Below are 21,526 nucleotides of genomic sequence, written 5' to 3' on the forward strand. Positions count from 1 at the left end.
TTGTGAAATTGCCACCTTTAGGTCTGTTACTGAGTGACCAGAGAGGTTGAAGTGTTCTCCAACTGGTTTTTGAATGGTTTCAGAGTGGCAGCCGTGTTAGTCTGTATCCACAAAAAGAAAAGGAGTACTTGTGGCACCTTAGAGACTAACAAATTTATTTGAGCATAAGCTTTCGTGAGCTACAGCTCACTTCATCGGATGCATTCAGTTATGATTCCTGATGTCAGATTTGTGTCCATTTATTCTTTTGCGTAGAGATTATCCGGTTTGGCCAATGTACATGGCAGAGGGGCATTGATGGCACATGATGACATATATCACATTGGTAGATGTGCAGGTGAATGAGTCCCTGATAACGTGGCTGATGTGATTAGGTCCTATGATGGTATCACTTGAATAGATATGTGGACAGAGTTCTGTTGGACATTTCTGGCAACAGTTCCAAGAAATCTCTCACCACGTCTCTTTGTTAGACCATATAGTAGCTAAGAGCTATCAACCAACATTTCTCTTAAAGTTAATTGCAAAAGAATCCAATCAAAATCTCTACATTCTACATGCAAGATAAAACAGTTGCTACATTTGTTGCTGTCTTTCCCCAAACTGACCATCTAAGTAATAAATCTCTTTCATTTTCCTAATTTAATGAGGTGAGCTTGTACAGTTACAGATTTTCTTGTGGAATATGCAAAGAAATTAAATCCCTTCAACTTCAACAGTAATAAATGAATAGTTCTGGTGTATTATGAATAAACATTCAGACAGATTAATAAAAACAATGGATGTTTGATGGGATGGTTTTAAAACCATCCCAAAGAAGCAACCAAAGTAACACTCAATAAAAGACTTGAATTTAGAAAAATAATGCAATTTTAGAAACTTTTCTCTATTATGTGATTATAATCTCAGTTATGATTCCCAAAAGATAGATTGCTTGGCCTTTTTAACAAGAGCATTTTCCATTCTTATATAGTGTTAACCTACACATACATATCCACCCCAAGCTATGGATGCTGTGAAAGTTGCTTACCTGATCTGTGCAATTAAATTTTCAATCTTAATGCTATCATAGCATTTCCATAACATTTTCTGGATGAAAAAAAAAGACTCAACTCTTGCTCCTTGAGACACCAAAGTAGTCATGAATACTGACCGAATCATTACCTTTCAATTGAAGGTCTAAAAAGTGCTTTACCATTACAATCTATTTAATAGATAGGCTAAGGCAGAGATTAAGTCAAATAAAGAGCCAGTTACAGAGGAACTTGGGCGACAGATTTCCAGGAACGAGGCTAGGAGATGCACTTCTTGGCTCCTGTACTACTGTCTCATGACTAGACAATGCCTGTGTCTATCTGTAACATCTGACCTGAGCTTGCCAAAGTGCAGGAAAGTAAAATTGCAATCTTATGAAAATAATACAATCATATTGCTTAAAGAAAACACTTAAAATTGAAATCATCAAAGGCTCTGATCCTCACAAGCACCATTCCTTACAGGCCAAGTCCTTGTTAGGTTTAAAAACAAAAAGGCATTGGAATACTGTGTATAAAGAATACGTATGAAGTCTCAACTGAATAGACTCTCCCCCTCTTGCGGGTAGATAATTTAACAATGATTACATATTTACATGGAACTTTTCCTCCCCACTCCACATACAAAACCAAAATTCACATCTAAGATAAGAACAAGATTTGAGCTCCAAGACAGACACTTTATAACGGAAGTGACTTCTCAACCATAACCTTGCCACAACTAGAGTGACAAAACAGACAATTTATATCAACTGCAGATTTTTTTTACAGTCATTTCCATAATGATTTGCATTTTAGAGTTCCAACAAAAGTCCATTCTCGTCCTTTAGGTGAGCAGAAACTGTCAATATATTACAGAGCTGGATATGCGTTAGAGAGGTGCTATTAAAAACATCTGTTAGTCTCTAAGGTGCCACAAGTACTCCTCAGTTTTTTTGCTGATACAAACTAACACAGCTACTACTCAAACATTACACACATGTAACTCTGTGTATATAAACATGCATACACAGTATACAAATATTTACAAGTCACTTAGCTACATAGAGACAGACATATGTAAGTTCATCTTTCTAGTGGTTGAACATTACGGGTGCATCTAAAATGCCTTCAAGCCAACAGGAACAGAGTGGATTTAAAGAAGATAGATTTACTATACTTTTTACTATACTTTATCAACATCCTAATCCAAGATTATGATAATCACATCTTTCATAACTCAGAACAGTCTCCAATGAACTGAAGAATATTTAATTGGTTTAACAAACTTGTTTATGCATGCTGCTTAGGGGAAAAAAAACAACCAAATAGTCAATCTACATGCTCAGGAATGTGTCATTTTGAACAGACCTCTTCAGAACTTTCAGGAAGAGCACACATTGAGGTGACCATTTCAAATGTACTTGTAATGAATTTCTTAATTTAAAATGACTCTTGTAAACGGAACAAAGTAAGACCAGTATATAAAAGATTCAAGTTTGTTTTTTTTTTTTTTAAATTTTTAGCTAAAGGAGTAAATGATAAGAGGAAACACTTTCTGCTCTACAACAAAACTTACCGAATAGCAATGAAATCCTTTAAAACTTTTAGGCTTATTCCTTTCTTCCCTGCCTCACCTCAAGGTTTTAGATCTATTTGATAGACAAATATACACACAGTTCTGTAGTACAAGGTCTGCAAAACTTTCATTAAATCAAAGTAAGGAACCTGCAGACCATGTTCATTAGTTACTTTATACTCTTTTTAGAATTTTATTTTCAAGTACCTTCATGAAGGTTCACTTTAAAGAAAATAATGGTATACCTGCAATGATGTGCACGTTCTGGTTTGATACTACAGCATTTTGGACATTTGTAGATCACTTCCCCAGGTTTCAGCTGCAAACTCTCCATGTATTCTTTAGTGGCATTTCCTTTTGGTACAGCCCCCTAAATATTTAAAATGGAGGGAGAGAAGAAATCATCTTAAATTAGGAAAGATACCGCTTTTTAAAGTCACCTTTTTAACTGCAGATTTGAACAGGTTTGACTAGTCAACATTAACATGGAGTGTATTGAATATAAAATGTTTTTCACACTAAGCCCATTTTAGCGTACAGACGTTATTTTCCTCCGATAGGAAACTACACTCAGCGTCTTCCAGAGACACCACGACCCATTAGTGCCAGTTCAGTTTCAAATGAACTACCACAAACGTGAATAGAATCCATGATCTTTCCCTACAAATGTCAAAACGGCAGTCAGCATCTTTGCTTAAAGTTGAAAAGATTTCTTGTAAATGAGTAAATCAGGAAAGGGACATGCCTCCTTTCAGGTACATAAAGTAGGTTAACTATTCTGAGGCCCAAAAGCTAGGGCAATCAGCTATTGATGTTACTAAGGGCTTGGGCTACACTTGTGAGTTAGAGCGCATTAATGCAGCCCTGGACGCCCTAGCTCACTACCCGTCCACACTGGCAAGGCACGTAGAGCGCTCTAACTCCACAGCCAGAGCGCTCCTGGTACTCTGCCTCTGTGTGAAGATTAACGCTTGTTGCGCCTTGGCTGAAACGCCCGGGTGTCAGCGTGAACGAGGTGTTGCATTACTGCACTCTGATCAGCCTCTGGAAACGTCCCATAATCGCCTTAAGTGGTCACTCTTCTCATTGTTTTTGAATCTCTGCAGGAATGCGGAAATGCCCTTTCAAAGCTCCATTTTTGACAGCCAGCTGCTTATCTGCTCTGAGACAAAGCAACCATTAGTGTGGAATGCTGTGTGTGAGAGGGGGAAACAGGCGGGGGGGGGGGGGTGGGCGGGGAAGGGGTCTGCTGCTGTCTGAACTTACAAGACAGCATGCTGACATGTTCTCAGCCCCCCAAAAACCCATTCTCTCTCCCCCCAAATACACACAACACACTCCCTGTCACACTCCACCCCACCCCCCATTTGAAAAGCACGTTGCAGTCACTTGCATGCTGGGATAGCTGCCCATAATGCACTGCTCCCAATGCTGCAAATGAGGCCACGCCAGTGCGCTTGAAGCTGTCAGTGTGAACAGACTGCAGCGCTTTCCCTACTGTGCTCTTCGAAGGCTGGTTTAATTCAAAGCTCTCTACATCTGCAAGTGTAGCCATGCCCTAAGAGGCCCAGAGTGAACCAAGAACAGTCTGAAAGCTTTTGCTTTGGATTGTCTTGCCTTTAAGGGTTTAGTCAAACTGCTAGAATGAAATCAAAAGGGTTTATATGAAGGAAGTGGGGAGTGTCTGTTACAAGGGCAAAGGTGTTACATGGTAAAAATTCACTTAGGATCCCCTCCGCCCAGTTTTCTAAAATGGGGAATGTGCTGCCTGTTTTTTTTTGTTTGTTTCTTTTTTTACACTCAGAACACTGTAATGCAAGGCTGATTTTCTGGGTGATGGTGGAGAAGTATCAGGAAAAGAGTAGTTGTATTTGGAGCCTGGAGTTATTGTCAGACTTTGCAATGTTTGTGATTCTCATTTACACAATCTAGCAAAAAGACCAGGTTACTTAAATGATTTAAGGAAGCTCTTCTGGAGAGAAGACTGAGCTCTGCCAGATTTTAACACAGGAATGGGTATTTCCCTCCTGTTTGCTAGGAGGTAATTTCCACTGAAGCAGAATGTTTTGTCAACCCATGTCCACGCCCCAGTGTTTCACATTCTATGGCTCCTCTTCGCTGCAGTATTAACTCAAGGTATAACACAGCGCTTGCCTTCACTACTGGGGTAAGTCGACTTATGTTATACTACTCCAGCTATGTGAATGGAGTCGACGTAGCTTAGGTCGACTTACCCTGATGTCTTCACTGTGCTGCATTGATGGTAGGGGCTCTCTGGTCGACTTACCTTACTCTTCTCGGAGAGGTGGTGTACCGGGGTTGACTGGAGAGTGCTCTGCTGTCAATTTAGTGGGTCTTCATTAGATCCACTAAATCGACCCGTGCTGCATTGATTGCAGCAGCACTGATCTCCCGTCCCCGTAGTAAAGACCAGCCCTTACTGTTGCTCCTAACCAGCCTCCTGTTGCATACAAAAAGCTCTAGCTTGAGTTAAGTGATTCGGTACACTTGAGCTAACTGGCCCATCAGGGGGCATGTTGATGCTGGAGCTAGTAATGCAGAGAGGACTCCACAACTCTCTGCTGCGCAAACATTGTTTATGAGCGTGACCATTCTCATTCAAGTTAGGCAAAATGGAAGTAACATTACACTGAAGACCAAAACCTAAGAGATGATTTAGTTAGTTCTAGAGGGATCCAAATTTGTAAGAAGAAAAAAAAAAAACACCTTCTGCCTCTTTTCCACTGATTTCATTCATTCATAAGCATAACTATCAAAATGTACTTGATCTCATGTCTTTGCCATTTTGCCGAATTAACGAGTAATCACAAATAAAAACAATGATACTTGATTCCAGTTACAAACATTGGAGAGATTATGACTTTTATAATCTCAAACTGTAGCCCGTTTACTTTTGATTAAATTCTCATGGTTATAAGGTAATAAAATCTATTTGTCTTCAAATGTAACTTTATACTTCTTATGAATTTTGAGAGAGACTTTATTCTAATTTTCCTTTACTCCTATTTAACAGTCAACAGTTTCTACTACACAGCTTTTTTTTTTTTTTTTTTGGGGGGGGGGGGGGGAATATGGCAAGTACATTAAGTGAAACAGATTAAGACATACCTAGTCTATAAACAATATCTTGGCTCTCAAGGTCTTAGGTATTTTTAATAATCAGTGCTTAACACACCCATAAACACACTAACTCGTTCTTCAAGAAGGCTTTGTTTAAATGCATCTCATTGGCTTCAAGAAAGAATTTTTCATCACTGGGTGGGGGCTCAGAACTACTCAGGCACTAGCATGCTTTAATGAATTGCCAAAATCACTTCTTGGATAGGTGTGTCCTACCCCCGCCCAATAAATACTCTCTTTTTGTATATGAACTGTAACAAATCCAATCCAATCCAGTTTACAATACCAATTCAAAACTTTAATTTTATGTAGACTGGGCTTGCTTACTAACAGAACTTTGGAAATTAAGTGTGTTTTAAAACTGAGCAGTGAATACTTGCTATAATGACTGATAAAAAGCTGCAAAGACCTGGACTGGCGAGGATCATTATAATCTCAATTTAACATTTCTGGATGAAGTGGTCCACTCCAGTATTTAAGCAGTGAGATTTTCCCACGACACTGCAAATCCCATAGGCTTCAATCTAGAGCTGAGGCACCTTTAAGATGTCAGTGTCAAGGCTTTTATAGCAAGATGTTCACTACTATTTCTAAGGATGACATTTTATACTAAACGCTAACTTGCCACCAGTTCCACCACAAAAGAGTTAACCCAGAAATTGAAGAATATAATTTTAGACAACTAGTTATAAGCAAAACTGCTATTAATCTGGAAATAGGTACATTGTTATAGCAATAGTTGAAAATACACCATTTAGGCTGCCATAAGCTATTACTATGAGCGTTGACAGAAATGTATTCTAAAATGTATTTGCATATATTAATTCAAATTTTGTGTAGCAGTAAAACTGTGGCAATTTGTAATTTTTACCTTGCAGAAACATTTTCGGTAGCAAGGAACAGCCTTATTTACCTGTAAATGCCACTTAACTACATCAAAACCATTTAAAGATAGTGAAGATGTAACTGCTTAATTTAGTTTTCATACCAAGATTTCCAAAGTAATTTTAGATTTTTGTATGTACTCTGTATACAAACTATATATTTTAAAGTTGTAAGAAGCTTGACTTTAAGTAGTCATACTGTGATGAAAGCTTTTAGTTTAACTGAATTATACTTTTTACAGATTTCCAGGAGGTGATGGCTAATTTTTCCAAATGTTTGTTTCCTATTAAAAACTAGGTGAAGCTACATTGAGTCTTATTAGAACACTAATAATTTAATCTGTTGATCTCATTAACTTATTCAACAACATAAAAATATTCATAACATTTTAAACTCAGATTTATTGAGAGAAAAATATCCATAATGCCAAGTGAGCCCTAGTCCTATCTAAGTTTCCTCCCTACATTGATCAACTTACTCCACATTTTAACTGTCAGATCAACAAACTCTGGTAAGTGTTACTGCCTATCAGTTTATACCAACAAGTCTTAACGATGAGTCAGATTTTGAAGACTGCCATAAATACTTTTGAAAACCTTAACTTTTCTATTCATTAAAAGCAGAAGATTTTCTTACCACACCACCTGGAATCAAACAACTTTTACAAAGTTATCTAGATTTGATAATATAACTAGGAAACAAACGAAGTTACAAAACAAAATAGGCATTTTAATGATCTTCTATAATGGACTTGAATAGTAAATATTTAACAAGTGACCCTACACTTCCCATTTGTCTTCCTTTCCCTTGAATTTTCAACTGTTTCTGCTTTGTTTTTCACTCAGTTCAAGGCTTGTTTATGATACCATAAAAGAAAAAAAGACTGGAGATTGAGACCAACCTCTGCTTCAATCAATTTCAAGATTTGCAACAAAAAGAATTATCCTAGTAGCAGGAGATAGACCCTACCTATCTATAAAAGAGAATTCACAGTTGCTCACCTTATTCTCTGCAACTGACTAAACATGAGAGAATGACCCAATTTCAAGTAATAATCATATACTTACAGGATCAGTTAGCATAGTTCTCAGGTGAGACGAGAGAGCTAGCACTGCCAAACAGTTAAAAAGAACACCATTGATCACAGAGTACCAAAAGTCTTTGGAAGGCAGCAACATGACAAAAGTCACTACGAAGTCTGCATACACAACCAGAAACCACGTCATGACAGCACAGACCATGCCACAGCCATCACGGATGAACCAAACCCTGTCTGCCATATCGGCTTCCGATGAAGAAGAATCATAGCTGTCATTTTCAGCAAGGAGGGGATGGTGCTCAATGTCACGGAATCTGTGCCCCGATGACTGCATGGTTTTCCAGACTTGCCCTGAAGAAAGATGGTGAGACTATGTTTATGCACAAATATTCCATGAAAAATAGAGGTCAACTTTTATTTTTATGACATGATAAGCAAAACAAGCGATTGAGAATTCACATTCTATGACTGTTTCAAGCTGGATTGTTTCTGTAAGTAATTGAGGACACTCATTTAAAACTCCTTAGCTGCAATTTTGTAAGTTGTTTATTGAAAACTTATTTCTAAAAATATTTACTCTGATTGCAAGACATCTGTAATTTTGCAAGTTTCATCTCTCCTCATGCACAGTCAGTACTGATGACAGAATATATACACTTCTGGTATATGCAATCAGTTATTTAAAAAGTTTACAAAAGAATAAGGAGATTTATATAATCAGTATGAGCCACTTGTGTGTGTGTGTAATACACACATTACTAAAGAGAAAAAATTCAGGGAGGAGTTTTCTAATTTGCATGAATATAAAAAGAAGCTTTAATATTCCTTTTGGATAATCTTTCACTTGACTAACGTTAGTTCTACCTGTGATTTACAATTCTGGATGCTACAAGGACGGTAAGAGGACAAGCCGATTTTAGTAGACTGGCCCAAGATTAAAACCATATAATCTATTTAAAAACAAAATACACAGTGCATGGAAAATTAAGGAAAATAAAGGAACTCCTCACTTAACGCTGTAGTTACGTTCCTGAAAAATGCGACTTTAAGCAAAACGATATTAAGCGAATCCAATTTCTCCATAAGACTTAATGTAAATGAGGGGGTTAGGTTCCATGGAAATTTTTTTCACCAGGCAAAAGACTATATATACAAACACAGTGTAAGTTTTAAACAAACAATTTAATACTGGTACACAGTGATGATGATCGTGAAACTTGGCTGAGGAGTCAGAGGGTGGGATTTTCCCAGGGAATGTCTTACTGCTAAACGATGAACTACCAATTGGCTGACCCCTCAAGGTTTAACTCTCACACTCTACAAAGCAACAGGAAAGGAGGGAGGGCAGACAGACACACACCCTAAGAGACAGAGATGTGCATTTCCACTTTAAGTATGAAGAGTGGGGTCAGAAGTACACTGCCTTGTTAATTAGATCAGCAAGCTGAGACCAGACCGCAGCTGCACCTGCTGCCTAAGGCAGCAGCTCCCTTCATTGGTCCATGTGTCCCCCCTGCTCTATGGAAGATGAGGTAAGCGGGGTGCAGGAGCAAGGGGGACACCCTGACATTAGCCCCCCCTTCTTCCCCTCCCTCCCACACAGCAAGCAGGAGTCTTGGGGAGCAGCTCCAAGGCAGAGGCAGCACATGGCAGTGGGGGAAGGGACAGCTGAACTGCCGGCAACTGATAGCCTGCTGAGCAGCTGCTGCACAGGGAACTGAGAGCGGAGAGCTGGTAGGGGGGCTGCCCGTCCATCCTGGTTCCGTCCACCCTGGTTCCAACCACCCACCAGCTCACTGCAACGGGCTGCTCTTCCTGCAAGCAGTGGACAAAGCACAACTTTAAAGGCGCATGTTCCCTAATTGATCAGCAACGTAACAACGAAATGACGTTAAGTGAGGCGTTTCTGTACGCAGACTGGAGATTTATGTACAAATTTGTCATACCTTCTGGTGGCAAAATCTAGTTGTGTGTGTAAAATCGTGAGGCTGGTTTTCTTTGAGGCATTTCCCCCCCATTTAAAAATATCAGTAATTTAAATACCAATTCCCTTATTTGACCAATTACTTTAAAAGGAGGGGAAGTATATTGATTTTAATTTAATTTTTCTGGAACCACTGCAAGTTTGAGTTGAGGAGGAATCTTTAATCCATATTTTTCAGAAGCGTTTTAAATATGAAGAGATTTCTGCCACCCGTCCAGTACAAATAGCGAGAAAAGGGTTGGGGAGAGATGCATTGTCTTTTTTGCTGCCTTTACACCACAACAGAGAAAAGCTTAAAGAAGTATGAACTCGCCCATGTTCATATACAGTGGCACATTACTATGGATTAAAACCCGCAAAACCTGGAAGGGACATAAATCCTCATGCTTCAGGGTATAAACCTGATCAACCAAGGTGATTAGAAAGAACCTTCCTCTACAAGCAGATAATTCCAAAATCTCCCACTTTAGGGTTTCCTCATATCTTCCTCTGAAACATGACCGCTGTCTGAGATAGTATAGTGGATTAAATAGACCATTGTTCTGACCCAGAATGGTAATTCCTATGAATTTTTGCTCGGATACCAGAAACACTATGCTTGTCTGGGCAGTTTCACATTCCTTTCCAACAGTGACAATAGTTAACTTGCAGAAACATAAGTGAAACTTCATGGCTTGAGCAGGTGTAATCAGATTCTCCTGCTTTGGAGCAAAGGAAAGAAAATTTTCCTGCTATTTTGTGTCGTACTTAAAATCAAAACTGCAAACCACTTTAAGTACTTTTTCTAGTCATAACAAAGTAACTGCAGACTCTGCAGAAAAGGCCAATCTATTAAGCAGAGGGTAACAACTTAGAACCCAAAAGGTTTTCGTTGCTTGTTCAGAGGATTAAATAAAACAAGGCGCACAGCTACACAATTCCAGAAAGTAAAAACTGTGATACTCTACAACAAATCGTAATACTCATTTATTTCCTGATGTTTTATGAAATGTTAGCATTAAGAATGAATAATCATCTACCATAAGCAGTCAAACAACAGGTGTGTTTATTGCTTCCTTCTTGATGCCTTGAAATACACCTAACTTCTGAAACAGGAGAGGAGACTGCAGTATTGAAATTCCATGCATGCTTAATGTTATTCCAGGGGAAATAAAATAAAATGAAGTGACCTGTAAAGTCTCCTCAAATCATTTAATGCTTTTTCCTAGTTCAGGTAAGCTATTTCGAGTGCTCTAGCTTGTGCCCTGGAAGGGCTCTTAGTTTAAAGTGGCTAATGATTAAGTCTGTGCTGGTAAATCATTTATAAAGGGAGCATGGGCTACTCCAGAATGTGAAGGACCGCAATGTTTTCATCTGATGACAATACTTTAGGCATCACTGTCGACATAGGAACAGGAACAGCTTCAGACTTGTAGCTTGTCTACATGCACATGGCACCGGTATAACTAAAGGCACGATGCTGCACTAATTTAGTTAAACCGGTATGACTCTACGGTGTAAAAAATTCTTAGCAGCTGTCTTAGTAAAAAAGGAAGAAAAACAGTGGAGGGGATGATGTAGTCTTACACAGAATAAATGGTGTTTCCCAGAAAAACTGCTATAGGCCATGAAGCAGTAATTCCGATCAGTTCACATGGTAAATTAGCAGGAAGGCCAAGGGCTGCTCGTCACACAAACAGCTATAGGCAAATAAAACCCCTGTATGAATTATGCTCAGCAATTTTCTAAGTAGCAATTTAATCTTGCAGACAGATGTACTCCCTGCTATTCACATTACCTATTTTTGTCTTTCAAAACAGTACTTAGTAGACTAGAATATTTTCACACCATGAGACAAAAATGGATATCAAACCAACATTCATTTCCTCAGAGTTGTTGGTTGCATCACAGCCCTAATGGTAAATATGAGGTTTTTATATGGGCTATATTTTTGTCTTGTTGACTTGCCAAACATCATTTTTCTCCTTGCATTAAAATGGGGCCTACTGCTTTTCAGTCCTGACTAATGGGGGCTTTGCCATACTGAACTACAGCTGTTGTCTCCCATGAACCTGCTGAGTCATCATATTGCCAGTGAAATTTGACAGGATGGTTTCTCAGGTCCAGCGTGGACTTTCTGGAGAGAAATATCAAAAACCTGACCATTTCAATCTGAAAAGGGATGTTTTGATACAGCTCTGTTTTGTGAAAACATTCCAAAGGTTTTGTTTTCATTCCAATGTGGAATGAAAACGAAGTTCAAAAACTTGAACGTTCTTGTAAAACAGAATTTTTTCCAGCCACCTATAACTAGCAGTGTGAAATGGTAGAATCAAAGTTTTATCAACAAACAGGAGACAGATTACAGTCTGAACACAAAGTTCCAAGAATAGCATGCAATCCTAGAAGTACACTCAGTCCTAAAATTGCTATTGATTCTGTACTAGTAAAGGGCATATCTGAGAGAAACTTGAAAGCACTATATTGATTGGTGACAGCTGAGCAGATGTCTCCAGTATTTTTTCTGTGCTAATGGTAGACTCCATATGACCACTGGGATTTATGGTATTTTAGGTCATACCTCAAAACCTTGAGTATATGTACTGCTTTGTTAATCCAAAATTATAATCTACAATGCCTACATTTACCAATTAATTTCTGAGGGATTCACACTTGTGATAGCTGTCAAACAAAGTTACACAAATATATGCATCTTTCATATACTTTTCACCATTTTTCTAGTCTTTATTACTAATTCTTAGCTGTCCTAATTAAAAATGTTCCATCTACTCCCTCCCTCTGACTCTAGTGTCGGATTGCTAAATCAAAGACTTACTCATTCCCAGGACAGACACTATTAACATATTGTAACTATGATTTAGAGTAGCTAAATTAAATTTATTCCATCAAAGTAAAGTGTTCTTAAATCATAGCAACAGTAAATCATGAAGCTATTGGTCAAGTAAATTCTTTTTTGTACAAAAGTCCTCTCTCATTTGAATGTAATACATTAACAATGCTCCTAGTTACAAACAGTAAAGACAGTTGCAGTCTAGAAAATGTCTTGGGAAAACAAACTTTATTTCTCCAATATAATTCATGCTTAAATTAACCTGATTAGGAAAGGTGTATTTCTTTCTAGTGTTTAATATTCAGTGACAATTCCAATGCATCCGATGAAGTGGTCTGTAGCCCACGAAAGCTTATGCTCTAATAAATTTGTTAGTCTCTAAGGTGCCACAAGTACTCCTGTTCTTTTTGTGGATACAGATTAACATGGCTGCTACCCTAAACAATTCCGAATGATTTCACCTTTGAGTTACCAGATTAAAAACAAATGTTGTTAATTTTTGTACAGTTAATACTGCAGCCCCATGCACGTATGCCCACTAGCATCACTAGGAATTTAGGATTCTAAATTGCTGCTCAGGATCAAGCTTTTGCCTCTCTTTTGTAGCTGTAATATGAAGTTTTAAATAGACTATATGACTGACAACTGGAATTTAAGTTAAGAAAACAAAAATGACTTCCCGGGAAAGCAAGAAAAGACTATACACAAGGATTACTTACGGAAATACATCTTTCAAGCATCTTTACAAAGGAATATATTACAAGGAAGTAACACGTAATTTGCAGGGAGCAAAGCTTTCAGACTTGGGGTTGAACCTCAACATGGCACAAAGAACTGAAGGCAAAACAAACTTTATAAGACAGCAACAGGATAACGACATAATGCATTATGTCAGGAAGTTTACCCATAAATAATGGCGTAGAGATGCAACAGCTTTTGGAACCTGTTGCACACAAATTAAAGTAGCAAAACTCAGTAAAACTCAAAGGGCTTGTAAATGGGCATGTTGACTCAGAAATGAGAAGTCATCCATAAATATCTTTCAGCTGGAGCAAGGCTTTAGCAGCATAAAAACATCAAACAAAAACATACAAAAAAAATTCCCAACCAAGGGTTCACCCAGCCCATTGTATTTCAAGACAAATGAGAGCTTTAGAGATTGATTCTTTTAATATTTTAACTACTTTAGCTTTAGACCCTTTCATTTTCAAGTTACTGTATTTTGTTTATGTTTAACAACTGTATTAAAGACAAACATAGCCTAGGTTAAAGTTTCAGCATAATACAAAACCCAACATACCTAACAAATGCTGTGTGTGTTATTCTGACATCATGCCCTTCCTTCAGGCTTCTAAGATGTACATGGTTGTATCTGATGTAATCTGAAAAGACAGTCAAAAACTGGTTAGAACTGCACTGTTGCTTCGGGGTAATAGTTTTAAGTATGCATAATCTATTACAACTGAAGGACTTTGGAAGTGTAAGAAGTATAGTATGCAAACCTATATCAATTATGAAGTAATTTTAGGACTGATCAGTCATGGAATCAATATATAGAACCCTACAACGGGAACTGTGTTGACTATCTAACTGAAGTAAACAATTAACAAAGTCTGTTCTGCTATGCAATTCTTCAATTTTTCTAGACAGACCAGATACGCATACTTTAAACATGATCTATTCCTCCATCATTTCTCTGTCAAGTTTTATTCTTGTTTGGTGAAAATATAAGATAGAGTGTTAAAGGGCTTCAGCCTCCAGAAAGTAATAGTCAATCCATTCTTGTTAGAGCTCTCAAGGCGGCATTTGGTAACAGCTGGGTAAGGCAAGCATATTCTCTATTTTATGTTATCAAAGGGTAAGTTACTATGTAAGTTTAGAACTATTTCCTACCCTAATGATCAATGCCCCCTTTATGGTTAATCTGAAAATAAAACAAATTATTCAAACCTATTTATTCAAAGTAGTCAGTATAATAAATGCAAAAGTTTATGCTAATGAAAATTTAAACAAAAGAGATTCTCTTGACTATGGTAATTAGCCACATTGGTAAATATGTATCTTAATATTCAATATATGCTCGACAAAAAAAAAAATCGACATTGCAATCAAAATCTCAATGGTTTCACTGTTTGATTTGAGTTTAAATGTACATGTTGCAAGACAGAAGAAAATGGACTCTACTAGGTACTTTTTGAAGCTATGTGCTACTATTAACTAACAGTGCACTACAGATCACCAGTGGTCCAGTTTGAGACACGCCACCTTAGTATATTACTTTTTATAGTTAATCTGTAGAATAAAAACAGTGAGGAGACGCTGAGTAAAAATATCTATAGCATCCTTAACTCAGTTCTGTTGGGTGCAAGTACCAATTACCGTACATATGGCTTGCAGTTAAACACCTTTAGGTTACCATCAAAGGTTATTAATTGTCTTGTTTTTTGTTTTAAAAAAAGACGACTAATAGTAATAAGAATTCTTAAATTAATTTTTGCTATGTCCTTATAGTATGGGTTCAGCCAAGAGAAATCTGAGAAGTTTAGAAAAGAAACTAAGTTTATTTCTGAACAGTTTAGTCCACAGCACCCACTTTAAGCTTCCTGACACGGCAGTTATACCATTTAATTTGGAAGCTTCAGCTTCATAAGTCTTGGTAGTAACAAATATTCTACCTATTCACCAGCTTTATCAAATGTTAAGCCACCACCTATTTTCAGTGAAAGAATTCCAGTAAAACTAGCCCCTGTTCCAAAATAGCCATTCCTTATTAAGCCAGTTTTTGTAACACATTACATAGAATTTCTCATATTTTCATCAATATTTTCTTGTATTATTAAAAATGAAAACACAAGCCACTAGATTTCCAGGAGAAACAGGAAGCGACAGCTTTCGAGTTCTACCCCTCTTTCTTCACAAGTTTGTGTATTCCTCTGAAAGTCTGAAAGCTAAGCAGAAGTTTAACTGTATGGGATTACTGGATTTTTTGTTTTGCCTATATACTTATTTTTTTATATTTGTTATACTAATTCTCTCAATTTATATTTACTAAATATTAATTAGTGTGAAAGAGACGATTGTTGAGGTAATATCTCTTACTGGACCAACTTGTGTTGGTGGGAGATACAAGCTTTTGAGCTATACAGAGCTCTTCTTCAGGTCTGGGAAAAGATATTACCTCAGTTACCTTGTATCATTTAAACCATGAGAACAACACTGTTAAAACACTGCAAACTAGTTATTACTGTGACCATCAGCTTGCTGCAAAGTAACATGTAAACATAAGTAGATGTTGATAAGGAGAATGCTGGTTAAGTGAATCACATGATCATCTAAGGTTACCCACATTATCAATAGTTTCCAATCTAAACTTCCATTTTTCATAAATCTAAAAAGATAGACATTGGTGCAAAGATGCCACATCCCAAATCTTTGGGGGTGAAACTTTTAAAAATACTATATCTACATTTACATCATTAAAACTTAGTTCCTTGAATGAGAGATTACCATAAGAACCATGTTCCCTAACTTCTCGATCACAATTGCGCAACATCAACGGCTGCTTATGTGGAAGAATGATAACAGTTGTGTATTTGTAACTGTAATGCGTTTTGTCCTTTCTGGAAAAAACAAAAAACCCACTATCTCCCTGGCCTATCTGTTCTGCTGGCTCACTATATTTGGTCCCTTGCTCCCCTGGTATAGACCTCTTCCAGTGGGAGAATTAGTGTTTGGAAAGCACACAGAAGATATAAAGTGCTAAGGGTTCTAATAGGGTTGTCTGCAGCTTTGCCCAGGACTATAGATTTGTTTACCCCAGTGTGTGTGTCACAACATGTGATTTTCAGTCAGCCAGTGCTCTTCACACATTCTGAGTACAGTTCAAGAAATTAAATATTCTGCCTTAAACTAAAATTAAGCTTTAGTCCAAACAACATTTTCTTCTCAAAATCCTCAAAATCTTTATCATGTCAGAAAACACAGATGCACAGTATGTTCCATGAATGATAACCATTTGCACAAATGATTAATTGAAACTGGATTCCAGTTTGGTTACCCGTTTTAGCACATCTGAGATTTTCCCTTGGAATATACCATCTATCATATAATTTGTATCCCATTGTTTAGTGAAATGCTGTAAACCCAAATTGCAGACATATTACCAGAATAACAATGACATTAAGTCAAATGACTCCCAGGCTGCTTAGTCAGGGATTACAAAATAAAAGCTACTTTTAACAACGTTATTGCAGATTAAGCCACAATGTAATAACATTTAAAATTAATAATCACAAAAAATGTGTTATTACACAAATGACTATTCCAACTACTTAAAAACCTTAAGATTTTCCAACAGCACTGAGCCAGGTCTCCAATTTCCTTACATACAAATAGTTGCTGGCTAACTCCTTTACTCCCTCACATCCTGCTTCTGCAAGACTGCAGCACTATTTAATATCAGATACTGCATCAAGGTAGTCCTCAAGAACTTTCTTCCAATAAGAGTAGAAAGAGGTTTTGGGAAAACGAAGGGGGATAACTAGTATGTCCCAACCTGTGTATGTGTTATTCACTAAAGTAAAAAAAAAAAAAAAAGCATGATTTACGACCAACTTTAGCAGGGAAGACTTTTTTTTTTTTTAATATATATATAAGAAATAGCATCATTCTGGAAAGTCCAGTCACTGGGATCTTACAATAACATGAAAAAAACTCAATATACAAATAAGATTAAAAATACTTCAGCAATCAAAGTTTATTTTCTGTTTTAGGTTTCCTTTTAAGTTACACAGTGAACCGTTTTTATTTTAAATAAAATTCATGGTGTGGTTGCACGCTGCAAATGAAAAACCTATTTCAACATTTCTACTTAATAGTTGGTGCTAACAACTCCACCAATAGATCTCTGAAGGGAAGCCAAGACGTGCAGTATTATAACACAATAGTAACACTCTGACAGGTCAATTTGTAAAGCTTAAGTGTGATTTACTTAAAGCCACCCGAGTCTTAAGACAAAGTTACCTACAAAGCACAGGATTGGTGCAACAGACTTTTAGCTAACTGAAAGCAACAGATTGCCTTTGAAAGGTCAAAATTTTAAACGCTGCAGTAATTCACACCTGAAGGAACGTGATACTGCATACAATTCCATAGGAGGTATGGACAGCAGATAGCAGCTGTCTGACATTGATAAAACTCACCTTCACAATGGTACACACGTGATCCTGATCCTCAAGCTGTCAGACAAAGCTAAGGCATCATATAAAATCTCTCTGTGCAGAGAGGTTAAGTTACGAAGACAGAATCGGTGGCTACTTTAGTAGAAGAATAAGTCCCTTTTCATTATACCTCTGTAAGACTCAGAAAAGACCCTTTGTTAAAAAAAAATCAGCTCTGGCTGGCTCTAGCAACTGTTCAGCACCTGACTCACCTATTATTGTGTATTTACTCCACGTATCCAATATTCAAGGTCACACTGTAACAGCCTAAGCAGTAACAGAATAACTTCGTTTTCTGCAACTGAATTTCAAAAAGGATTCTCTCTCCCCTCCCCATGTGACCCTTATATAAATGATCATCTCTGTGAGCTATAGCTCACAAAAGCTTATGCTCAAATAAATTTGTTAGTCTCTAAGGTGCCACAAGTACTCCTTTTCTTCTTGCAAATACAGACTAACACGGCTGTTACTCTGAAACATCTCTGAGAGCAAAAGGTGAATTTTGGTAAGAGTGTATATTTACACAGTACAATTTAGAGAATTATTCTAAAGTCCCGTATTATGCCTGTCTCTGCTTATCATCACTTCATATTATTTCACTCTACAGCAGGTACATGCATTTGAGTAAAGAAATACTGGAAGTTTCCCCTTTTATCTTTAAAAAGGAAATGTTTCCTCATCCCCCAACCTTCCAAAAAGCAACATAGTTAAACATCGCTGATTTAAAAAATGGCTACTTCAGCTGTACCAAGACCACTGAAAGCTTCATCACGTGACTGCACATGCCTCTATGTTGGTAACCCCTTACAAATGCCACTAAGACATGCCATCAAGAATTCTGAACAGACAATTAAGCAAAACGAAGCTAGAATCATCATATAGCATTTCTTAGGTATTTATAAATATCACCTATTAGCAACAAACTGGTAACTTTACAATACAAAATTAGCTTTAAGTTTATGTAAATCTCTGCATATCTTGTCCCTGAAATGGTTCAGTGAAGTCTGTTAAACCTTGACAGAGGAATTGCCTATGTGGTGCGTTAGTCTGCACAAGCAAAGATGTAAATTCTAATGCTCACTAGCATGTCACGCACTAACTGCCCCATGTGGACTCTACTTGCAAGCATTAAAAATTCCCTACTGCATGTTAATGTAGTCTCATTTCAAAACAGTACTACATTAATATATACCAGGGAACTTTTATTGCACTAATTGGGCTGTGTGGATCCTGCTGACATGCATGATATGCTGGTGTGCATTAGAATTTACATGCCTCCTGGTGCGCACTAAGGAATCATGTAGACAAGCCCTAAGGCCACGTCTACACGGCGGGTAGTGATCGATCTATCGGGGATCAATTTATCTTTCTAGTCTAGATGCGATAAATCGATCCCCGATCGCTCTGCCGTCGACTCTGGAACTCCACCACGGCAAGAGGCAGAATCGGAGTCGACGGGGGAGCGGCGGCCGTCGATCCCGCACCGTGAGGACAGAAAGTAAGTGATTCTAAGTCGATCTAAGATGTGTTGACTTCAGCTAGGCTGTTCTTGTACTGAAGTTGCATATCTTAGATCGATCCCACCCCCCTAGTGTAGACCAGGCCTAAGATACAACTTCCACTGCACCCTGAACTGTACTAAACTGGCTCTGGCAGGCAGGGATGTGGGATTTCTAAGTACACTGCCACTGATTCCACAAAATCCAGCCTCAAAACAAATAGTAAAAGCAACCCAGAAGTTATGACAGGTGGAAGTTAGGGTATCCCACAGTCTGCTTTCACATATACCAAAGATTCAGGTAGGCACTGGCCTGGACAAAATAGAGCAAGTGCAAAGGTGTCATATAGTATGCAGGGATAGCTTAAGAATCAGGAATGCCTGACAGCCTCCCTGCTCCAGATAGTCAATTTCTCTTCCTTTTTTAACTCTTACCCAAGAAGAGGAAAATTCATTGTGTGCTTCTATTGCTACACCTAGGCGAAACATGGAGTCCCAAGTTGAGTTTTTCATAGGTCTGCAGATGCCATGGTAAGTTTAAGATGCGATTTTAAATCTATGAACATCTCATCTCCTACCTTTCCCTCCTCTCATTCCATATCCAAAGCCCTGTCTAAGTACCTGTCAACTTCCTTCTCCTGAATATCATTCAGCCTAACCATTCCCTGAAACACTGATTACTGTAACCTCTTCCTTTCTGGCCTCTCAACTTTTTCCAGACTGTCCAAATGCCATTGATAGACATCTTTCATTTCCCTGTGCTCTGCCCATCCCCCTATGTCACCTCTTTATCTTCACCCCACACCACAGAGTCCTATAAAAATCTAACTTTCATTTCTCTCTCTGCCTCTGTCTCCCTACTCCACTTTTCCTCCCAATGCTCTCTTAGGCCCAGATCGACAAAAGTATTTAGGTTCCTAACTCCCACTGATTTCATTAGAAGTTAGGAACCTAAATACCTTTGTGGATCTGGGCCTCGATCCCTTTGGCTTACCCAGGCTCCTTTCCCACCTGCCTGCTCCATACCTTCTTCCGTGCTGTCCCCTATGTCTGGTCTAGTATTCCTCTCCTCTCTCCACCTTAAACCACTTCAGGCAATCTCTCCTTCTTCCTTATAAATATTCTCTTCACTAAGCTGTTTTCCTGGCCTACTGCATTTGCCTTGTCTTATTAGACTAACTTATTTGAAGCAGGGAATGTGTCTTCATGTACATAAACTACTAAACAAATGATTGTTAAAAAACTGTGTTATCAGCTCAGCACAGAAGGGCACAAAACCCCTCAACTCCTACTGAAGTCAATGAAAGTTAAGAGCGCCCAGGACATCACAGGATGAGGCCTTTAACTTTTTTTAAAAAAAGACCTTCAAGATGTTTCCACTACCACACAAGAAAGAGTAAAATGTGGCTGTGTTGTAAAGTTATAATATATTCCTAATGAAAATATTTTATATTTAGAAATGACAAAAATCTGCTGACAGCAGTAGTCTTCTAACCACTATGTTCTTTCTCCTGCTTCTGAATCTAAAACAGTCCATCCTTATAAAGAATACTAAACAATACAATTCACTACCAAAGAAGCATATGATTTACTAACACAGCTATCTGGAATTTTTTTTCCATTAATACATTTTTTGTAAGATTACCATTAGATGGTCACAAGGTTGTCACCCCTCATTATATAAACTACAGCTCTGAGACACCCTGCATAAAAACAAGTATTGAGAATGCATCTCCATAAAGATACATTCAAGTTACATTGCTATCATTGAGATACATTCATTTATTATCATGCTAAAAATATTGTTGTTTCATTAAGTCCATCTACCCCCACAACTTTTCAGAATTTAGATTTGCCATTGTCAAATCCTCGCTTAGGCATTAGCCAGAAGATGTGACCTACTCACTGCCTGTGCTCAAAGTCAACACAGGATTTGGGATGGCTGAAACTCCTGAAGTTCCACACTTATAGCAGTTTAGGTTTAAGACACAGGGCTCAATTCTCCACTAACTTGCACCTTTTATAGCAATCTTACACCTGTGTAAAGTAAGCGCAAAGTGGGTGTAATATGCTACCTTTCTGTTTTGGTAGCTCTTTACACAGGTAAAAGTACTAGCCAAGGCGTAAGGCAGTTGAGAAACAGGCCCAGAATTGATAACCCACTGAAACAAATAGGCAGTTCACATTTCTAGCAAAATTTCAGTCCACTCTTCCACAGCTGGAGTTGGAAAACCCATGCAAAAAAAACATCCTCCAATAGGACCTCTATCACAACAGGGATTTGGCGGAAGGGGTAGCAGATTTGCCTCTGCATAGATCCACTAACCAATAAATGGTA

General features: G+C 37.9%; 1 protein-coding gene across 1 annotated transcript in view; it reads right to left on the bottom strand.

Annotated features, from left to right (window-relative positions):
• ZDHHC7 (zDHHC palmitoyltransferase 7) overlaps positions 1 to 21,526 on the bottom strand; it is a 39,790-nt gene that overhangs the window by 15,135 nt on the left and 3,129 nt on the right. Inside the window, exons 2-4 of the mRNA XM_084644737.1 lie at positions 13,772 to 13,853; positions 7,686 to 8,008; positions 2,838 to 2,962 (exon numbers count right to left, since the gene is read on the bottom strand). Coding sequence (XP_084500863.1) covers positions 2,838 to 2,962; positions 7,686 to 7,991 — 431 coding nt within the window. The 5' untranslated portion in view covers positions 7,992 to 8,008; positions 13,772 to 13,853. The remainder of the gene's footprint in view (positions 1 to 2,837; positions 2,963 to 7,685; positions 8,009 to 13,771; positions 13,854 to 21,526) is intronic.

The sequence above is a fragment of the Lepidochelys olivacea genome (genome assembly GCF_965140295.1).
Source record: "Lepidochelys olivacea isolate rLepOli2 genome assembly, chromosome: 12".
Lineage (NCBI taxonomy): Eukaryota > Metazoa > Chordata > Testudines > Cheloniidae > Lepidochelys > Lepidochelys olivacea.